This window comes from Callithrix jacchus, chromosome 3, assembly GCF_049354715.1.
Source record: "Callithrix jacchus isolate 240 chromosome 3, calJac240_pri, whole genome shotgun sequence".
Taxonomy (NCBI): Eukaryota; Metazoa; Chordata; class Mammalia; order Primates; family Cebidae; genus Callithrix; species Callithrix jacchus.
The window spans coordinates 180,262,338-180,284,455 of record NC_133504.1 but is presented as its reverse complement, the minus strand read 5'-3'; the positions used below and the strand labels follow the sequence as shown (position 1 = coordinate 180,284,455).

Here is a 22,118-nt window from a genome sequence, read left to right as displayed (position 1 = left end):
AAAAAAATCAATAAATCCAAGAGCTGGTTTTTTGAAAAGATCAACAAAATAGACAGACCAGACAGATAAAAAAGAAAAGAGAGAACAACCAAATAGATGCAATAAAAAACGATAAAGGGGAAATCACCACAGATTCCACAGAAATTCAAACCATCATCAGAGAATATTACAAACAACTCTATGCACATAAACTAGTAAACCTGGAAGAAATGGATAAATTCCTGGACACCTGTGTCCTCCCAAGCCTAAACCAGGAGGAAGCCGCAACTATGAATAGACCAATAACAAGGTCTGAAGTCCAGGCAGCAATTAAGAGCACACCACACAAAAAAAGCCCAGGTCCAGATGGGTTCACAGCCGAATTCTACCAGACATACAAAGAGGAGCTGGTACCATTCCTTCTGAAATTATTCCAAATAATCCAAAAAGAGGGAATCCTTCCCAAATCATTTTATGAGACCAACATCATCCTGTTATCAAAACCCGGCAGAGACCTAACAAGAAAAGAAAACTTCAGGCCAATATCCATGATGAACATAGATGCAAAAATCTTCAATAAAATACTGGCAAGCCGATTGCAACAGCACATCAAAAAACTTATCCATCATGATCAAGCAGGATTCATCCCAGGTATGCAAGGCTGGTTCAACATACGCAAGTCTATAAACATAATTCACCACATAAACAGAACCAAAGACAAAAACTGGGCCGGGCGCGGTGGCTCAAGCCTGTAATCCCAGCACTTTGGGAGGCCGAGGCTGGTGGACCACGAGGTCAAGAGTTCAAAACCATCTTGGTCAACATGGTGAAACCCCGTCTCTACTAAAAATACAAAAAATTAGCTGGGCATGGTGGCGCATGCCTGTAATCCCAGCTACTCAGGAGGCTGAGGCAGGAAAATTGCCTGAACCCAGGAGGCGGAGGTTGCGGTGAGCCGAGATCATGCCATTGCACTCGCCTTGGTTACAAGAGCGAAACTGTCTCAAAACAAACAAACAAACAACAACAAAAAAAAACGATTATTTCAATTGACGCAGAGAAGGCATTTGACAAAATTCAACAGCCCTTTATGCTAAAAACCCTCAATAAACTCAGCATTGATGGAACGTATCTCAAAGTTATAAAAGCTATTTACGACAAACCAACAGCCAATATCATACTGAATGGGCAAAAACTGGAAGCATTCCCTTTGAAATCTGGCAATACACAAGGATGCCCTCTTTCACCACTCCTATTCAATATAGTACTGGAGTTCTAGCCAGAGCAATCAGGCAAGAAAAAGAAATAAAGGGTATCCTAATAGGAAAGGTGGAAGCCAAATTGTCTCTATTTGCAGACGACATGATAGTATACCTAGAAGACCCCATCGCCTCAGCCCAAAAACTCCTGAAACTGATAAGCAACTTCAGCTAAGTCTCAGGATATAAAATCAATGTGCAAAAATCACAAGCATTCCTCTACACCAATAACAGACTTAAAGAGAGCCAAATCAAGGACAAACTGCCAGTCACAATTGCTACAAAGAGAATAAAATACCTAGGAATACAACTAACAAGGAATGTAAGGGACCTCTTCAAGGAAAACTACAAACCACTGCTCAACAAAATAAGAGGGGACACAAACAGATGGAGAAACATTCCATGTTCATGGCTAGGAAGAATTAATATCATGAAAATGGCTATAGTGCCCAAAGTAATTTACAGAATCAACGCTATCCCCATCAAGCTACCATTGATTTTTTTCACAGAACTGGAAAAAACCACCATGAACTTCATATGGAACCAAAAGAGAGTCCGCATAGCCAAGTCAATTCTAAGCAAAAAGAACACAGCAGGGCGTATCACACTACCAGATTTCAAACTATACTACAAGGCTACAGTAATCAAAATAGCATGGTACTGGTTCCAAAACAGAGATATAGACCAATGGAACAGAACAGAGGCATCGGAGGCAACCCAACATATCTACAACCATACAATCTTTGATAAACCTGACAAAAACAAGCAATGGGGAAAGGATTTCCTGTTTAATAAATGGTGTTGGGAAAACTGGCTAGCCATGTGCAGAAAGCAGAAACTGGACCCCTTCATGACACCTTACACTAAAATTAACTCCAGATGGATTAAAGACTTAAACATAAGACCTAACACCATAAAAACCCTAGAAGAAAATCTAGGCAAAACCATTCAGCACACAGGAGTAGGCAAGGACTTCATGAACAAAACACCAAAAGCATTGGCAACAAAAGCCAAAATAGACAAATGGGACCTAATCAAACTCCACAGCTTCTGCATGGCAAAAGAAACAGTCACCAGAGTGAATCGGCAACCAACAGAATGGGAAAAAATTTTTGCAGTTTACCCACCTGACAAAGGGCTGATATCCAGAATCTACAAAGAACTAAAACAGATTTACAAGAAAAAAAATAAACAACCCCATTCAAAAGTGAGTGAAGAATACGAACAGACAGTTCTCAAAAGAAGACATACATGAGGCCAACAAACATATGAAAAAATGCTCATCCCTGGTCATTAGAGAAATGCAAATCAAAACCACATTGAGAAACCATCTCACGCCAGTTACAATGGCGATCATTAAAAAATCTGGAGACAACAGATGCTGGAGAGGATGTGGAGAAATAGGAACACTTTTACACTGCTGGTGGTAGTGTAAATTAGTTCAACCATTGTGGAAGACAGTGTGGCAATTCCTCAAGGCCTTAGAAATAGAAATTCCATTTGACCCAGCAATCCCATTACTGGGTATATATCCAAAGGACTATAAATCGTTCTACTATAAGGACACATGCACACGAATGTTCATTGTAGCACTGTTTACAATGGCAAAGACCTGGAACCAACCCAAATGTCCATCAATGATAGACTGGACCGGGAAAATATGGCACATATACACCATGGAATATTATGCAGCAATCAAAAACGATGAGTTCATGTCATTTGTAGGGACCTGGATGAATCTGGAGAACATCATTCTCAGCAAACTGACACAAGAACAGAAAATGAAATACCGCATATTTTCACTCATAGGCGGGTGATGAAAAATGAGAACACATGGACACAGGGAAGGGAGTACTAAACACTGGGGTCTATTGGGGGGAATAGGGGAGGGACAGTGGGGCAGGGAAGAGCTGGGAAGGGATAGCCTGGGGAGGAATGCCAAATGTGGGTGAAGGGGAGGAAGGCAGCAAAACACACTGCCATGTGTGTACCTATGCAACTATCTTGCATGTTCTGCACATGTACCCCAAAACCTAAAATGCAATAAAAAATAAAAAAATAAAGAAAATTAAAAAATAAAAAAAATTTAAAAATTAAAAAAAAAAAAAAAAGCAGAAAGAATTCACAGTCATTGTCTATTCCCACTACCCTTTTCTGGCCTGGAGTGCCAAAAATCCTAAGCAGGTATATAACATCTAACCATGTAACTTTTTCAAGAGATAAGACTGAAGGGAAGGCAAATCACTAATACTAGCATATTGAGATAGTTTCTTGAAATCCTATGTAACAATATTTCCTGGTTCTGAGATTTTCATATTGTACAACTTTTCATGTTTTAATGTTTCTGAAATTGCAAGCTATCTTAAAACTAACATACATATGTAACAAGGTAGTAATTTTCTTTAAAAAAGCTGTAATTAATTTAGGGGTATATTTTATTACTGGAAATATTTTCGAATCCAAGAAATAGGTGGATAGCATTCCATCTCAATTGTACATTAATAGCTGCATACTTTATCTTTGTATGGATCTACACTGGATTCAAACGTTTCCATACGTGAAGCATTTGGGTTGGTACCGGTTTCACTACTACAGCTTGAGCAGCCCTCATCTGAAAATCTGAACTCCTTGAGCACTGACATCTGTCAGAGGTGGAAAATTCCACACCTGACTTCAGGTGACTGGTCAAAATTTTGTTCCATGTACCAAATTATTAAAAACACTGTAGAGAATAATCTTCAGGCTATGTGCATAGGTATATAAAAAACACAAATGAATTTCATGTTTAGACTTGCATTCCATCCCTAAGACTTCGCACTTATATATATGCAAATATCCCAAATTGTGAAAAAAATCCAAAATTTGAAACACCTCTGGTCCTACCCATTTTGGATAAGGGATATTCACTTGTATTAGCATTAATGACACAAACATCTGTCACATGTTTTATCTACTCTACCTAGCTAAATGACAAGGTGACTGAAGGCAAAGCCTGTATGTCTCTGCTTCACATGCATAGCAGCACCCCACACACAGACTAGGTGAAAACCGCAGAACAAAGTGGACTTACAATAGACTGTCGTCGTTGTTCCACAGTAAGCTCATCATCAGAATCACTATAGTACTTGGAGTAAAGATATGGCTTGTGGACATACGCATGCCGTACGCTTTTTGTTTTTCCTTCACTAGAATCACTAGTTTGAGTTTTTGTTTTATTCTGCTTGTTCTTCTCCTCATCTGCAAGAAAGTTAATAGAAAGAGGAGTGTGCCTGTGAATGAGCATAAAATCAACATGATGCTGCACAAGCAGCATAGACAAGATCAACAGGCGGTCCAAAAGGGGAAATACCAGGATGTGAACATTTCAGAAACTGACTTTTCAAAAGCTATAATTCACATTTTTGTATCTTATCAGCTTCTCACACATAAATAAGACAATGGAAAAGTAGACATTATAGTTACTTACGCTGTTAAATGAAAAACTTCAGACAAATTAAATTTAACAGTTTTTTGGAGCAAAGAATAATCCATGAATCTGGCATCACACAGAATCACGAGAGGTCTGAGAACTCTACTTTGGCAGCATGAGCAGAGGGCTTTTATAGGCTGAACACAAAAGAGGAAATACATGACCGATTGGCTACAGCTAGGTGTGTGCCTTATTTGCATTAGGATCTGGTGGAAAGTCCCTAGTCAGAGGTTAATTGGTGATTTCTGACGAGCTAAGCGTAAATTTTGTTTTACTGTTTAGACTGGGCTTCAATCTGCCTATGCAGGAACCCAAGGCACTGGAGCTATCCAGCCTAACAGCCTCCGCTTCCCCTCAGTGTTCTCTTGACAAATAATTCTTATTTGTCACTGGACTTGATAAGAATGCTTTATCATTACTAGGTTCAACAAATCCACTGGAAGCTGTACTTTAAAGTAAACTTGAGATTTTAATGACCACCTCTAAATTTCTCATTTAGGGAAGAGGTGGGAATCAATAACGGAAAGGGAATTTGTTTCGCTTTGACACATCAAGAAGAAAAAAAAGTAAACAAGGTTTTCATTTCCTACCACATAGTACTCTTAAAATAGCCATCTTCTTCTAACTTTTAAAATCCCATATATATAAAATCTAGTCTTATCCAGGAAAAAAACTTCAGCAGACTCAAAAAGGCATCAAGAACTAATTTTAGTTAGGGCAGAAAGTGGAGTGTTCACAGGATGGAGAGCACTCTTCCTAAACAGGTAATACAGAGCTGACCTCATGAGGACAGATATGACAACTAGGAAGTGCTGCTGCTACGTTTTTTAGCAAAAAATTGAAGAAACTGAAGAAAAAAAAAAATGAAAAGGACTGCAGAACACATCTACAGTATTAAAAGCGTCTACTTCTTCTCTTCTACGATTGATTTTCTCTCTAGGTAACCTATCTGAAAGCTAGCCACAAATTTATAAGATGTTATCTGCAGGCAATTATAATTAAAACTCAGTATTCTTATTACTCCTAAATTAGTAGTCATAAACAGAATTTAATCGTGTGGTAAAGAACAGCATAAGATATTGGTAAGACACATGGACTCAGGTTTGAAATCTGCACTGGTGCTCATTTGCTGCATGACTAGACAAGATACGGTCTTTCTGTGACTTTGTTTCCTCTCCTGCACCTACTTCCTGGGGTTGATCTGAGGACTACGGTAGTTATTACATGGAATGTCCTTAGCACAGTGCCTAGAAGATAGGAAGTGCTCAGGACGGGTTTTCTGAAAAACAAACTGTATTGTAAAGAATTCGGCTTTGTCCAGAAAGGTCTGGCCTTTAGTATTAGCTTCTGGGAGGTAATCTCTAAGCCTCTGGAATGCCATGCCTGACTGGAGTGTTTCAGAGTGCTGAAGGCTCTTGAGTCAAGCTAAATAGTCTAATAATATGATTTAAGGTCAGAAGTGTTGGGTCACGGAGTATGTATGAGCTTGACCTCTAGAAGGGGTAGAGACAGATCAGCCAGGTGGGCAGCCAACTCTGACTACATGCTGGAGCCTTGGTAAGAAGTTTGGATCCCAATGCTCTGGTGAACTTCCCTGGTTGGCAATATCCTGCTTATGTTGTCAGACATCAATGCAGAGGAAGTAAATCAAGGGGGACAGTTGGAAGCTACTGTTTGAAATTTTCCTGGACTCTGCCCTATATGCCTCTTCCCTTGGCTGATTTTAATATGAGTACCTTAACTGTAGTCAACCATAATTATAACTGAGTATACCACCTTCCAGCAGGTTCTATGAGCCCTTCTAGCAAATTATCAAATCTAAAGGTGGTCTTGGGGAACCCTGAACTTGCAACTGGTACCATAACTGAGGGCAGTGTTGTGGAATATGATGCCCCCCAAATGTGACACACACAAATAAAAAGCATCTTCATATATATTACCTCCTCTAAAATTTAAATTAATAATTATACCAGGGGATAAAGTTAAGGAATGAAGAACCAAGGGTTGTTCAGAGTTAGTAACTTACGAAGCTTACTCAGACATACAACTTTGGAGAGGGGACTCACAAACAAATCTTCCAACTACAAAGTCCCATGTTGTTGCTACTATACCACACTGTCTTTCAGGATATAGATATCAGAATATACAAATAATGCTCAACAGGATGTTTCAAAGGCATTAAGTAAAATGCTTTACCATCTGATGTAATCTCTCCTTCTTCCATGCTATCAGACATTACAACTTCCTCCTCAGTATCTTCTTCAAAAGATGAAAGGTCACTGGTATGGACAGAGCTAACAGTGATGTCTGTAAGCCCATCCATATCAGAGTCTATCAAAGAGAAATCTTCAAGAGGAAAACAAAATACAGAAAAAATCATCTTATTATGAGAACATACTCAGAGCTCAATTACTAAATTACATTTAAAATTTTCTGCTTTAAATACATGTCAAACTATCAAATAAGGCAGAGTGGTTTATAGAAAATACAAAGGCAAAGTAGACTCTGTAAAAATAACTAAACTATTAATTTACAATGTATAATAAAAAATGAATTTTAAGTAACAAGTATTTACTACCCAATATTTTAAAGATTAGGACATGCAACTATGAATTAAGTTGCTTAAAATAATGTATGTGAATAAATTATACAACAAATTATAAATTCCTAGTTTCTCTGTTAACTTACTCTGTCAACAGATATATTAGTGTAGAAAAGAAAAATACAAATGTTTATTGCTTTTCTCCTTAAGCAAAGGGGATGTAAGTTTCCAATGTTTTGAAATACAAATATTAAATAAACTTATTAAAATGTGAAGGCAAATTTGATACTTCCCTGATCCCAAAATAGATACACTTTGATCTTTAAACTTTGTAGATATTTGTAAGTTTTTATATACCTTCTTTGGTCCCTTCAACAGTTTTAGCTTTATTACTGTTCTTTTCTGAAGGAAGTTTTAAGCTCTCTATTTCTTTTTCCTTTGTTTGTTTTTCATCTTTAACTTTTTGTATATCTTCACTCTTTCTTGAGTGATCAAATTTCTTTTCAGTCTTTTCCTTCTTTTCCTTCTTTCTTTCTTTCTCATTATTGTCTGGCTTCTTTTCACCTTTGTCTGTTGATTTATTTTTTTGCTCACTGCTTTCCTGTTGAACATCCTTATTTAGCAGAATTAAATTATTATGTTCTTTTGTGTAATTTTTAATTTCTTCAACTGGACAGGGGAGGTCGCTAAACTCTTCAGACTTTAGGGCTGTTTCCAGTCCTTCACCTCCAGAGTCAGCTGTAGATTTTTCTTTATCAGTCATGTCCTCTGAAGTTCTTTCTTTGTCAGTACTAGTATCAGTGGTTGGCTGAGTTGGAAGTTTTTTTGATGCTCTCTCACTGGTCTTGGCACTTGATGTTTCTGTTGAGGCCCTAGCAGCATTGGCTTCTTGGTTAAGAGAAGTTATGGTTTCCAATATCGACATGGCATCATTAGCTACATTAGCACTGGGCCCAGGAGCAGGAACACCTTAAAGGAAAAGAGAAGTTTTAGAATAAATTTAATCAGAAGGGAAAATACCTCTCCCACATCAATACCGCACCTCCACTGTCATCTTTGTATGATGCATATGCTGTGCATACCATCTGTATATTCTTTTAAAGTTTCAGGTACCAGTACTAGAATACACCATATTCTGAATTATCTACCTCTCTAATATGCTATTTTAGGAAGGGCACCATGCAAACCTGAGAATTGTCTACTTCCTAGCAAAAGACTATATTCTCTAAGTATTTTAGATAATTCCTTCTATTATGCCCACTCGCACATACCCTATTAATAAAATGCTTACTATTTTTATTAATCTAAACAAGGAAATGTTATGGCAATTGAGGAATTTAGGTGATATTTAAAGTAAGTACAGTTCACTGGAATAGCCAAATAAAGAAATGTTTTAAAGAACCAAATATCCCTAGCTTGATACTCAGTTCAAGAAGAAAAACAATGGAACTGACCAAGAGTAAAAGCAAAGCACCTTGTGTAATAAGGGAAGAGTCTGGTTTTTCATCATCAGGAGCTGTGTTGCCACTTGCTTCCTCTTTGTGATTTAGTGTGGCCAAAAACTCATGCACAGCTTTCTCCACCTGAGGTCTGAATGTGTGGTTGATCTTTGGATCCACAACCTGAGAAATAATTCGGTCAATACCAGACTCCAACATTCCTGATCTGAAACACAAGATAATTTATGGAAAGGTAAAGCAATAATATTGTATTATTTGCATTAATTACTTTAAATTAAAATGGTCTATCTATCTATCTATCTATCTATCATCTACCTGTCTGTCTACCCATCCATCCATCCATCCTTAAATTGTCTTAATCCATTTATTTTGATATAGATAGACAATGGAAAGTTTCATGCTATAGTGGCATTTAGATATATCATAATATAAAAGTCTGTAAACTTTTCTACCACTGTGTCACTAGTGGAAATATTGAAACAGATCAAACAAAACACCCTTAGAATTAGACACAGTACACCACCTAGGATCCAGTATACAGTTGATGCTTATCTCACCCCTACTCTGCTCATGGCACGTAGAAATATGCTCACTAAACAGCTGAGTTCTGGTTACAAAATAAACCTATGGATGGACTCCACAACTTTTTTTTAAACAAAACAGTAAGCTTTTTATAAGCATTAGAGTCCCCAGAAAAACCAAAGAATACACACAAAGGGTAATTTCATCAAATTACAAAATAAAAGAAGAAAAGCTTCAGACAAAAAAAAAAATTAGAGAAACAAGACTTCTGGCCTTCTTTTTATTATCTTTCTGCTGTAAAAACTGCATGATTTATTCATTCAACAATTATGTTATAAAAGTGTCTTCTATATAACAGGCACTATGGTGGCCACTGCATAGCTACAGATTAGACCTGGTCCCTGTTCTGGTTGGGGAGGCAGACACAAACAATTAAGACGTGAGCTGACAGGCACTAGTATACATTATGCACTGTAGGAAAAGGGAGGAATAAGAAATTGTTAGATATGTCCAAGATAACTTAGGAGTGCTTCATGAAGGAAAAGACATTTGAGTCGAGTCTTGATTTCCACAGAGGGGAAAGGGAAGAAGGATACACAGAGTTGAAGAAACATCATATACAAGAGACAAAAGAGTGATGAGGACAACCACCTGTGAAGTGTGCTTCCACACAAAGGCATCTGAGTAGAACATGAGAACATGAGTTTATTTTAAGAAACACAATTAAATCTTGTTTCTTCCTAAAAAAAGAAGTGGAGGAGTCAAAATACCCAGGAGAGTGCTGGAAGATCAAAGTGCTAGTCACGTCTAGCTTCTAAGCCTCAGTTTCTCTCTATGGAATGGGTGAGAAGCCATCTTTCCTTACACTTTACTAATGCTATTTCTGAGTGTAGTTCCATCTGGAGTGCAGGATGGAATAGATTTTCATTTCTGGAGGCATCTTGTCGCCTTGTGAAACTACAATTCTACTTATGTGGGCCATAGAGAAAAATGAGCCAACTCAGCACAAAGTAGGTTACCTGCTTTTTAAAGCTCTAAGATTAAAAAAAAAATGCAAATCCTGCAAATATTGTTACATCTTAGAGGTGTATTTAAAATGTAGTAGGTAGAAAAGATATTTTAAAAAGCAATCTTAAAAAGGTTTTAAGGTACAATAAGGTATACACAGAAAAAATTAAACTAGCCACTCCCAAATTATTGCTTTAGTCTCTTTCTCTGTTTGCCTATATTCTAGCCTCTCATCCTGCAAATAAACAAAATAATTCTACTTTAGTCCTTTCTCACAGAGGTCAGCTCTGATCTTACAGAAAAATGGAGTCCAGTGCTAATTATCATACTGCACTTAGGGGCCATAACTGCCTCACCCAAGTGGGGAAGACCCACAGCCCTAGGTCAAGGGCAAAGCCAAAATGCTGACAGCTGGCGTTTTTCTGGTTAAAATTACTTCCTTGTCTTCCTTTTAAATTCTGTTTAGCTAAGATCATTATTCAGTTATCTAGGATTTTCAGATTCTGTTGTACAAATAAAAGCTTAAGTAGAATAAAATTTTCCCTCCTACTAAGTCAGCAGATCAGCTATTAAGTTGAACCATCTGAAATTGCTGGTATTAGACTATTTTTGTCTTACAAAAATGGCAACTGCAGGTAGCTCAATCTAACTGAGTCAAGTATGTCTTAAAGCATATGTACGAAAAACTGTTTGAGGTCAGGTGCGGTGGCTCACGCCTGTAATCCCAGCACTTTGAGAGGCCGAGGCGGGTGGATCACGAGGTGAAGAGATCGAGACCATCCTGGTCAACATGGTGAAACCCCGTCTCTACTAAAAATACAAAAACTTAGCTGGGCATGGTGGCGCGTGCCTGTAATCCCAGCTACTCGGGAGGCTGAGGCAGGAGAATTGCTTGAACCCAGAAGGCGGAGGTTGCGGTGAGCCGAGATCATGCCATTGCACTCCAGCCTGGGTAACAAGAGCGAAACTCCGCCTCAAAAAAAAAAAAAAACTGTTTGAAATTACATTTATTTATAGGGACTAGTCCATCCCTATACCTTCAGATTGAACACAACTAAATAATCACTTAAAAATGTTATTACCAGTATCATAAAAGGTTACAGAAATGAAATGAAAATAGTTCATTTAAAAATAAAAATTAAGTAATATAGCTAGAGGAAAATTTACAAATGTCCCAGGAAATGCAATGTCTAAATAATCCAAGAGAAGGCAGCTGCCTTTCCTCTTTCAAAATGTCTCCAGAAAAAGAGATTCCTCATTACTCAAAGGTAAACTGCTCCAGTATTTAATCTCTGATGCAGCCACAAGAACCCCTTACCTCTCACCAAACATGATTTTGTGATCAGTGTCTTACTGATACAGCAGTAATTTTAAGTACTTAATTTTCACATGTGTAAGACTAAGATTAGTTCCCTCACATAAAAGAACAGAATGACTGCCCCCTTACCTTATACATTTTGTATGCTATAAAAGTAAATGCACCAGGAAGTTTGCCTTCAATCTGAGTGTCAATGTGTGAAGAAAAAGAATACCAGACTCCCAAAAAATATGCTTTTAAAGCAATGCAATCATTTGTGAACAGAGAGGTAGCTATGCAAATCACTGAATGAAAGCACTATGTAATTGGTAGAGCTCTGTATAAATGTGTGTGAAGGAGTGCTATACCCTACCTCCACTCTCTGATCCCCCAGTCCTAAGCTATTTTGGTCATTGTTCTCTGAAGGCCTTTGTGGAAAGGACAGGCCTGCCACCCAACAGATCTCTTTTGTTTCTTCTTTTTCTAGAAACAGGTTTGACCTTTTCCCAGCAGGTATTATTATGCAGCCCTCTAATGGCATCTTTTGATCTCACCTGGACTCTTTTACAGGTTCCTCACACATCCTTTAAAATGTAGACAACAAAGCTATTGTTAATTTCCCTCTTTGCTTATGTACAAGGTGATACTGTCTGAGCCCCAGGCTCCTGGTTTCTAGTATTACCTGTAGCTAAATAGGTTTTTCTTTCAGTCAGGGTGTGAATTTTGATTTGTGGGGCTTCCTGTTGGTTGAAACTATCAGACTAGAGAGGCTTTGGAGCAGTTCCTATGGGACAAAAGGAGATTAAGAGGTGGCAGGTATAAGACAGATTTGTTTAACAGTTTAAAAGCTATACTTCATTCTCAAAGATGTACTTAAACATAAATACTTGTCATGTCAGGGAGACTGAAAGCTCTTTAAATAACTTAGTCACCCTTTTTGAGGGTATAGCAGGGATAGAAGGTCCTCCAGTCTTTGCAAATAGTTACATTCTAAAACAAGTAGTGGCCAGGTGAGGTAGCCCGTGCCTATAATCCCAGCACTTTGAGAAGCCGAGGGAAGATCCCTTGAGCCTAGGAGTTGGGAGACCAGCCTGAGAAACATAATGAGACCCTGTCTCTACAAAAAAATACAACAATAAGCTGGGCATGTGGGCGCTCAGGAGGATGACTTGGGAGGACTGCCTGAGCCCAGGAGGTTGAGGCTGTAGTAAGCTATGATCATGCCACTGCATTCAGGCCTGGGCAACAGAGACTCCCTTCTCCCTGCCCCCCAAAAAGTAGAAGACTATAAATCTAGTTTTCTAAGGATGCCCTAAATATTTCAGTTCTTCTAATTCTCGTTATCTTATGTTCACTCAGAATGGCTCTGATAGGTCCAAACACTTTGGCTGGGGGGCGGGGGTGGTGGTGGAGCTGTATGATCCATAGTAGCAGCGTTAAAAGTCATTGTAAAATGCAAAGCCGGGGGGCACTGCATTAAAAGAAGACATGGACTCAAATCAAGAGAAAATATTTTCATTTCAGTAATCTTTAATGTCTTTATTTGTAAAATAAGAATAAAATAAAGCCTGCTTGCTCTCTTAGGGTCAAGAAAAATAGTTTGTGAAGGCAACTGTGTATATCGTCTATTAACATTATATCTAGATTTTTTTCAAAGTTATATTGTTATTTCCTTCCTTCAAATATTTCCAAAGGTCTACAGGAACAATCAGACTGTTAAAATGTATAGGGAAATGTGAAGTGATTAGACCTAAATCCAAAATTATACTACATCACATGAAATAGCCACACCAAATCTAGTAAAATTGTCAACATCATTAGATGAGCAAACTTGGACGTAATGTCTCTGCTTTCAGGCAAAGTAGGTTAGGACATTTAAAAACCTGCCCAGACTCTACTTCTGAGACTTACTTGAGGACTTGTTGTCTAATGTTGTTTCTTAGCTGGTTCTTATTGAGATGGGGACTCCATGTGTGAGTTGCCAAATGATTTGCAACAAAGTTGTCAACACGCTGTCTCAGATTCTGATAGGCAGGCTAGAGAGAGAGAAAAAAGTAAGTCTTCAGTGTTATACAATATCAATATTGATCTCTCAGAAAAGTATTTTTAACAGTGTGACAACAAAGTTTCACAGTTTCTGACAATTCTGCTTCAAGATAACTTACACTCATTCAAATGCTACTTATTCTGTCTAAGACAAGGTGTCGGAAATATGAGGAACACAAAGAAGAAAGATACACCTCTTATTTATAGACAGAGGACTGGAAAATATGACACACAAGTGTTATTGTTAGATGATTTGGAGTAAAAATGGGAGAGGAGCTGAGGAAGTATGCCTTCATTGGAAATGTGGCCATTGAGCTGGAAAAATCAATTTCACAGTGTAGCTGGGAATGGGAATGGCTGGCTTTGCAGATACAGTCGATATAAACAAAGAGCAAGTGGATGAGAAAACTGGAGGCTAGGAGCATTTAGTGATCCCCCCAAATTGGTGGTCCAATTTGGCTGGAAAAGAGAATACAAAAAGGCAGAGAAATGATGTTAAGACAGAGGTTGGGACCAGGTGCTAAAAGGCTTTGGGTACTTGTACAAGAAGTTTGGAATTATGGGGTAGAGAAAGGGAATCCACTGCACGTATGAGCAGAGTAACAGAACAGCTAAGCTTTCTGATGATTAGTCATCCTAAGTGGAAGAGTAAACAGACACAAACTACTTTCAGGAAAACATGCAGTAACTACAGTGAGGAAGGTCTGCACTGGGTGGCAGAAAACACCCAAGATAAATTACTGAGGGACAACTACTTGAACTAGGCATTCAATCTGAGGTAAGGCAGTGGTTCTCTACCAAGAGGGATTTTACTGCCACCCCCCAAGGGACCTCTGGCAATGTCTTCAGGCATTTTAGGTTGTTACAACTGACAAGAATGCTACTGGCATCTAGTGGGTTGAGGAAAGGGATGCTACTGAATATCCTACAATGCACAAGACAGCCCCCACCCACAGCAAAGAACTATCCAGCCCCAAATTTCAACAGTGCTGAGTCTGAGAATCCCTGATATGTTCCCTAATGGGAAAGTGGAGAGGAAACACATATTATATCATCTCTACTTAAACGGACATTGCCGGGAAGGAATATGTGACCAGCACTCAGGACTGCACTCCATTTCTAGAGGCTGTCCCCCACCACTGATGTTCTTTCTACTTTGCTTCTATACAGCTTTTAAGGTGGATTAGTTTGAGTTTCCCTGAATGATATTAAGCAAACAATGTGCAGTCTCACCTTCTGCTATGTGCTTCCTTTAAGCTTCAAAGTTTTTACTCCAGTGATAAATGGTCATATCGGTACCTACCATTCCCTCTGGTTGTCCGTCTGACAAACTTCTCACCTTCAGATCTCACCCTAATCTGTGAAGTCATCTTGACACCGAAATTAGGCTTATGGGCTCTTCATCCACATTCCTACTGTTTTCTATATGTACTACCATTCGAGCAATTCTTGCACTACATTGTATTTTGGGGAGCAAGAGGTATTTATCCTCCTATTAAAGTGTAAGCCTCCTCTTCTACCTCCCTTACTCTTTGTTTTCATATAGCCTATCACACTGCTTGGCAGATGAGCAATTAAAACATAGTTGTTAGCTGACTGGGTAACTATCTCTAACACAGAATGATAAAGGTTTTATCCTTTCATCACTTATAATTTTCAGGCTTTTTCTGATACTTATTTTCTATCCTACAAGGAAGTCTTATGATCATTTCCCATGTGCCTGTCCATTTATCAAAAATCAATATGAACTAAAATTAATTCTGTGTTTTTAATTTTTTTTTAAATAGAGTCTGTCTCAGTTGCCCAGGCCGGAGTGCAGTGGTGTGATCTCAGCTCACTGGCGCCTCCACCTTCTGGGTTCAGGTGATTCTAGTGCCTCAGCCTCCTAAGTAGTTAGAACTACAGGCATGTGCCACCATGCCTGGCTAATTTTTGTATTTTTAGTAGAGATGAAGTCTTGCTATATTGGCCGTGCTGGTCTTGAATTCCTAACCTCAAGTGATCCGCCTGCTTTGGCCTCCCAAAGTGCTGAGATTACAGGTATAATACCTGCCACCATACCCTGCCCTAAAACTAATTCTTAACTAATACTTTCTCCCCAGTGATTCAAAAGCCTGATTCTCCTTTTCAGTATCCCCAAAATCTAACATGCATTCATTAGGCTCTAACATCACAATGCATTTGACATTCTAGTCTAACAATTTCAAATTTGAACTACTCAACAGGTAATTTTTCTTGTTTCCAAGTTCTCCTTTCAGTGAAAAGTTAAGTGACTACAGATACATTAAGTATCCATTGAGAAGTATTCTCCTAGAAACATACATGTGCCCACAGGTACATAAATACACAGACACAGACACACACACAGACACACACACACACACATACATACACACTCTCTGGCTATACATACTTATACCCATTCTTCCTTTTCCAGTGCTTAAGGTCAAAAGTCTTATAGTTATCCTTGAGTCCTCCCTTTGTCTTCTATTTCACACGCATACATTAGCAAATTATCTCAGCACTAGCATGAAAATACACCTAGAATCTGAAGACTTCCCACTACCTTTACTACCCCATTCTGTTCCACGGCATTCTCATTTCCTGTCTGAATTATAACAACTAGCCTCCTTGCTTCTACCCTTACTTACAATAAAGTAAATCCTCTAAAAATAGGGTAACCATTAATTTATTGACCCATTCAGATCACAACTTAGCTTGAAAAGGGAAGCATTTACACATGGTCAAGCCAATCTGAAATGGAAGTCAGACTATGTCCTTCTTTTGCTCAAAACCTGCTAATGGCTTCTGAAAAGCCAAACTCTTCCGATGGCTCCCAAGATCTGCCAGTTCTCCTGCCTCAGTCTCCCAAGTAGCTGGGACTAAAGGGCCTGCCACCACACTTCTTCTTGCTTTCTACTTAGTGGGTCTATCTCAGGTCTTCTATACTTGCTATGCTCTCTTCTTGGAATGCTCAGGCCCCAGACAGCTGCATTGCTCCTTTGATTCCTTCACAGATGGCTCAAATATCAGCACAATGAAACCTACCCTGAACAACTTACTCAAAATGCAACAGTAAGCCCATCTATCCCTCACCTTGCTTTTTTCCGTAAGACCTATCATACATTATTTGTTGTCTCTTTTTTTTTCTGTTAGGATGTAAGCTCCGTTAACAGTGGGATGTTTGGTTCATTGCTGTACCCCTGGCACCTAAAAACATGACTGTATATAAGAGTTGCTCAATGAATGTTTGTGGGGTGAATAAATTGACCAGGGGCCATTTATTACAAAGACAGTGTCCAAATAATCAGACTTTGTTACTTGAGAAGAGAGATCCCACATTTACCTGGTTAGTGAGATCCCTGACGGGCCTCTTTTATCTTCCCTCCTCACACTCTACAACTGCTACAAATGCAAAGGAGAAAGAATGGCTTTGTAAGCCACTAAGCTTGCTCCAGAGATCTGGACACTGGTAGTCTATAATGGAGGAGTCTTCATAGTAGTTGGAACTTAGGGTTGCCCATGGTTCCATTTCTTTGGGTGGGAAGAGCTGACTTGGTCTGCTACAGTCAGATTTCTCTCCAGGTTAAGGACTATCAATGACCCTGGACAGTTTTGGGGGTTTCTGTGGTCTTCCAGAGTAGCAGCAGACTTTGGTACTTCTCATCCTGGTTTAAACACACTAAACTAGATGACAGTTTTGTTCTCAGAGAGCACCTGGAAGCTATCAAATGTCTTGATTGTTAAATATGTATGTGGCTGACATAATTCACTATAACCCTATATGCTACAAGTTAAGACTTTTTGATAGAAAGCAGGTCAGTCTCTGAGGTTCAGTTATCAATAGCGTGACAACGCAAGTGGCAGATGAAACTCAAGGACTCATTAAAGCGATGCTTGTTTGCATGAATAGGAAATCTTGCTTCTACTTTGGCCCACTCATCACCTTGATAGGAATGTTATGTTCTGATGAAGGAAACTTTGGGTTTTTTGCGGGGGAAGCAGGGCAGGGGGAGGAATAACTTTTTTTTTTTTTTCCCAAATAAGAAAATGAAGTATACAATGGTATTCAAAGAAAAAAAAAATTTTTATTTTATTATTAATTTATTTTTTTGAGATGGAGTCTCATTCTGTCACCCAGGCTGGAGTGCAGTGGTTCGATCTCGGCTCACTGCAACCTTTGCCTCCCAGGTTCAAGTGATTCTCCTGCCTCAGTCTCCCAAGTAGCTGGGACTACAAGGCTGGACTACATACCCAGGTAATTTCTTGTATTTTTAATAGAGATGGAGTTTCACCACACTGGTGGTCTCAAACTCCTAACCTCGTGATCCACCCGCCTGGGCCTCCCAGAGTGCTGAGATTACAGGTGTGAGCCACGACGCCTGGCCGAGAACAAATCTTTTAAATCAAATTAAAATCTACCTAATCGCTAACTAAGGGAGTGGAAGAGAAGGAAAGAGTCATGGGGGAAAGGAAGCAACACAACCAGAACATAACCTGTAACATAACCAGGAGCAGGTACAGAAGTGAGCAGCAAGGGGAAAGAAATTTTGTGGGAGAGTTCAAGTTAGTATCTGAGCAAGAAAAGAACTTTAACCATAGCCCAAGTGTTCTCTTTTGTCTGTGAGGGTGTCATTTCAGTTCTAATTCCTCAAAGCAACACAAATATTAGAAATTTTCATTATTAAATAGTATATGTAGTTTTATTGAAAAATGTGTTTTGCTGCCTTTTTTTTTTTTTTTTTTTTTTGAGATGGAGTCTTGCTCTGTCTCCCAGGCTGGAGTACAGTGGTGTGATCTTGGCTCACTGTAACCTCTGTCTCCCGGGTTCAAGCAATTTTCCTGTCTCAGTCTTTCAAGTAGCTGGGACTACAGGCATGTGCCACCACACCCAGCTAACTTTTCTGTATTTTTAGTAGAGACGGGGTTTCACCATGTTGGTCAGGCTGGTCTTGAACCCCTGACCTCAAATGATCCACCCGCCTCGGCCTCCCAAAGTGCTGGGATTACAGGCATGAGCCACCGTGCCTGGCCATATTGCTGCTTTCTAAAGTTCCTACATCTGCGGCTGAATATGTCTTACTAATAGAAGAAGACGAGTTGAGCATCAATTCTATTCCTAATTTTTATAGTTGTATGCCCTGAGAAACCTTGTTCATATAAACAAGTACTGTGCCCGGGAATGAAAGAGTTCTGTTGCAGCAACATCATTCAATTCTTGACCTCAAAAAAGAGGCTAGGAACATCATTAAAATAGGTTCTTACTCCATGGTTCCTGAACTCCCTGAAACTATATACGTTATTAGGTTGATCCTCATGAAATTGCCTATAGTTGACCATTCTGAAGTAGAAAAACAGCAGTTTAATGTGTTATTTGTACATTTTTCTTGAAAGTCCTAACTTTTTCGTTAAATGGTCAGAGCAACTGTGCTTCCCTCATTCCCTCCAAGAAATGTTTTAATCCTTTACTCTGAAGGGTGTGGCAGGGATACTATAGGCACATAACAATAATATTTTGTGGGAAAAGGAAAATGAAAAGGTTGCACCTTACACACTGCAGCAATACATTACAATTTTTAATCCGTATACAGTGATAACGCACAGATCCGTGAGTTTCTGAGAACAGCAAACTGAAATTTCTACTTGTTAAATACAAATAACTAACTTTATTTGGGTAACATTTACCGGGCCATGCCTAATCTTTTCCCATTTAAATAACAACAAAAATAATAAAAGGCAACAGGCATTATTTCTAAAAGGTAGCAGTGCATATTCCTGAAGACAAAAGTAAAAAAACTGTACTTCCTAAATAGAGGAACACCCCGAAGTGAATTGAATTCTCTGTGGTGCTAAACCTCCAGTATCCTGAAAAATCACATTTTACGTAGTGTGCCCTGCATAAGTTCTCACAAAGAAAGATGTAGCCGGGGGTGGGGGGGTTCAAGAGAGTTTCCCAGAAGAGATAGTGGAACTGTATGTAGTTCACCTGAAAGCTTCAGAAGAATCTGTGGATCTTGTAAACATGCATTTCTCAAAGAAACAAGGCTCCTCAGAACAACTATACATACTATGAGGAAACCCTCTGCCGGCACGGTGGCTCACGCCTGTAATCCCAGCCCTTTGGGAGGTCGAGGGGGGCTGATCACGAGGTCAGGAGATTCAGGTCATCCTGGCCAACATGACAAAACCCCTCTCTCCTAAAAATACAAAAGCTAGCTGCGCTCTTGTAATCCCAGATATTTGGGAGGCAGAGGCAGGAGAATCTCTTGAACCCGGGAGATGGAGGTTGCAATGAGCGGAGATCGCGCCACTCCAGCGTGGCGACAAAACGAGACTCTGTCCCAAAAACAAAACAAAACAAAAAACAAAAAAACCCTCTCATCTCAAAACTCCAATCCAAGGGACCCAGCTAGAATTCACAAGCAGACAAAAACAACCCCTACAAACCAATTAATTCTCCAACATGCTTCCTGCTTCCAGAATACCTGACTCTCTACTGTGGTTTTCCATCCATCTCACTGACTGCTCTTTGCTGGTGTCTTTGGCTCATTATTTGCCAATCCAGCTAAATTTACTTGTTCCTGCTGATGTCCCTTTCACTGTGACATTTACTACAAAATTCCTTCCCCTTTCCAGCCCCTCTTTTTGGACAGGTAACCTCGTTGCTGACCTTTCTCTCCTCTCCATTACTCTCCTGAATCTGCTCTTTCCTGTCCTTTCTTCACTTCGGTATCTGCCGTCACCTCTCCTGTATCTTTTCCCCACTGAATGACTTGGTTCTCTCTACCTCACCTCCCTCTCCCTTTTCACCTTAGAATGGTGACATGGCCTAAGTTACCTAAATTAGGCAGTCACTGCTAAAAGCCATTCTGAAGTCCTTTCTCAGGTTTGCCTCCTTATCTTCACACTCCTACCCCCATGATGTCCAGCAAAGCATATTTCACTCTACTTGATTCAATTACAATTGGGTGATTTCTCCAAAGCACAAAGGTTCATAGCCCTGATTGCCCAGAAACCTTAAAAAGAGAAGACAAACATAACTGCGTTACAAAGTAAAATAGTAAGATATCAGAATGAATACAAAACCGGGCACTGTTAGCCCAGTTTCCAAACCAATTCCTGTAAGAACAATACCTTAGTCTTGCTCACCAGACTGGCCTAATAACTGCGCCGAAACCATGCCTGACACGTAGTAGGTACTTAAACACAAGTCAGTAAAACGACCCAATGGACATGCTACCAATGGACTGTGCTTTGAACAGTGCGTGGCACACAGCTGCAGCTCCAAGAGGAAGCCGCTGCAAAAGAAGCGCGCCCTTGGGTCCTCCCCTTCCCCCGCAGACCCCCCGACCCTGCGCGCTCCGAACCTTGGTGTCCACGTCGGCCAGGCAATCTCTGCGGAACTGGTCGAAGAGCCCCTGGCTCTTGAGGTGGTTCACGATCATGGCCACGAGCTGCGGGTCCCCGGCGCCCGCACCCGCGCCTCCCGCGCCGGCCGTGCCGGGGCCAGCCCCGGGGCCCGGCGGCGGCGGCGGTGGCTGCGGCTGCGGCGGGGGAGGCGGCGGCGCTGGAGGAGGCGGCTGCGGCTGCGGGTTGGTGGCCATGGCGGCCTGGGCCGGGGAGGGCAAGGGCCGTGACCGGCAGGCGCTCCTGGGAGGCGGCGGCTGCACTGGTCCCGCCGCCTGAGTGAAGCCAACGGGATGTTGTTACGGAACCAGCGGATCCAGGGCAACCCCGGAAGTGAAAGGGAATGAGGGGAATGGAGGAGAAGGCGGTGACAACTTCGACGAAAGTCTGGCAACGGCGGCCGGGAGGAGCCAATTTCGGCCGTCGCCGGACGTGAGCGCCCTCTCGAGGCCGAGCTGCGCCGGAAGCGTCGGCGGCGGTGGCGGCGGCGACGGAGAAGAGAAGGCTGCGCTGAACGCGGCTTGTGCAGTTTGGGCCACCGGCCAGGTCCCGGCGGTTCGGGCTTTTACCCGCGCGATACCTGGGGCCCTAGGGCCGACAGGGCGCTGGCTCCGAACGGGCCTAAGTTTCTGACCCCGCTCCATCCGCCACGGCATTTTAGCCCTACCTCTCTTGCTCCTGTTTCTCGGAGCCATAGACATTTGTACTGCGAACCCTACGTGGATCTGCGCATTCTAGACTCGCCCAACCCTCGTGGTTCTTAGCCTGTGATCCTGCACTGTTCTTGTCCTAGCAGGTAGCTCCAAGGTGTTTCTGTGTCTCTTTTGCCTGCACATCCCATTTTCCCTTGGGCATCCCTTGTTCCTGGCCGTGTGCCTGCGGATTAGGCCCGATCCCTCCAGCCCCTTCTTCCTGTCTGTGAAGACAAACCGATGGGTTTTTAGTTTTAGGAGCTTTGTTATTGATTAGTATGACTATACCAGGTGAAGCATCTGGAGCATATTTTATGTACCAAGCATGGTGTTAAGTGTTTTTACGTGTGTTAATTCATTTAATCTTTGGACAGACACTAAGAGCTAAGTCCGATTACTATCCCCAATTCTCAAATCAGGGAACTAAGGCCCAGATA

The 22,118-nt window shown here is 40.6% G+C and overlaps 1 protein-coding gene across 5 annotated transcripts in view; it reads right to left on the bottom strand.

Moving 5' to 3' along the window:
* Positions 1 to 21,307, bottom strand: part of BOD1L1 (biorientation of chromosomes in cell division 1 like 1) — a 64,311-nt gene extending 43,004 nt beyond the window's left edge. For 4 of the 5 annotated variants that reach the window (XM_035294038.3, XM_035294041.3, XM_035294040.3 and 1 more), the window contains exons 1-6: positions 20,950 to 21,307; positions 13,448 to 13,572; positions 8,724 to 8,914; positions 7,607 to 8,218; positions 6,904 to 7,053; positions 4,309 to 4,475 (exon numbers count right to left, since the gene is read on the bottom strand). In XM_035294038.3, the coding sequence (XP_035149929.3) occupies positions 4,309 to 4,475; positions 6,904 to 7,053; positions 7,607 to 8,218; positions 8,724 to 8,914; positions 13,448 to 13,572; positions 20,950 to 21,186 (1,482 nt within the window). In that variant the 5' untranslated portion in view covers positions 21,187 to 21,307. Of the gene's footprint in view, positions 1 to 4,308; positions 4,476 to 6,903; positions 7,054 to 7,606; positions 8,219 to 8,723; positions 8,915 to 12,218; positions 12,321 to 13,447; positions 13,575 to 20,949 lie in introns of those variants that run through there. The other variant, XM_035294043.3, reaches the window with a different exon arrangement.
* Positions 21,308 to 22,118: the final 811 nt, after the last annotated feature.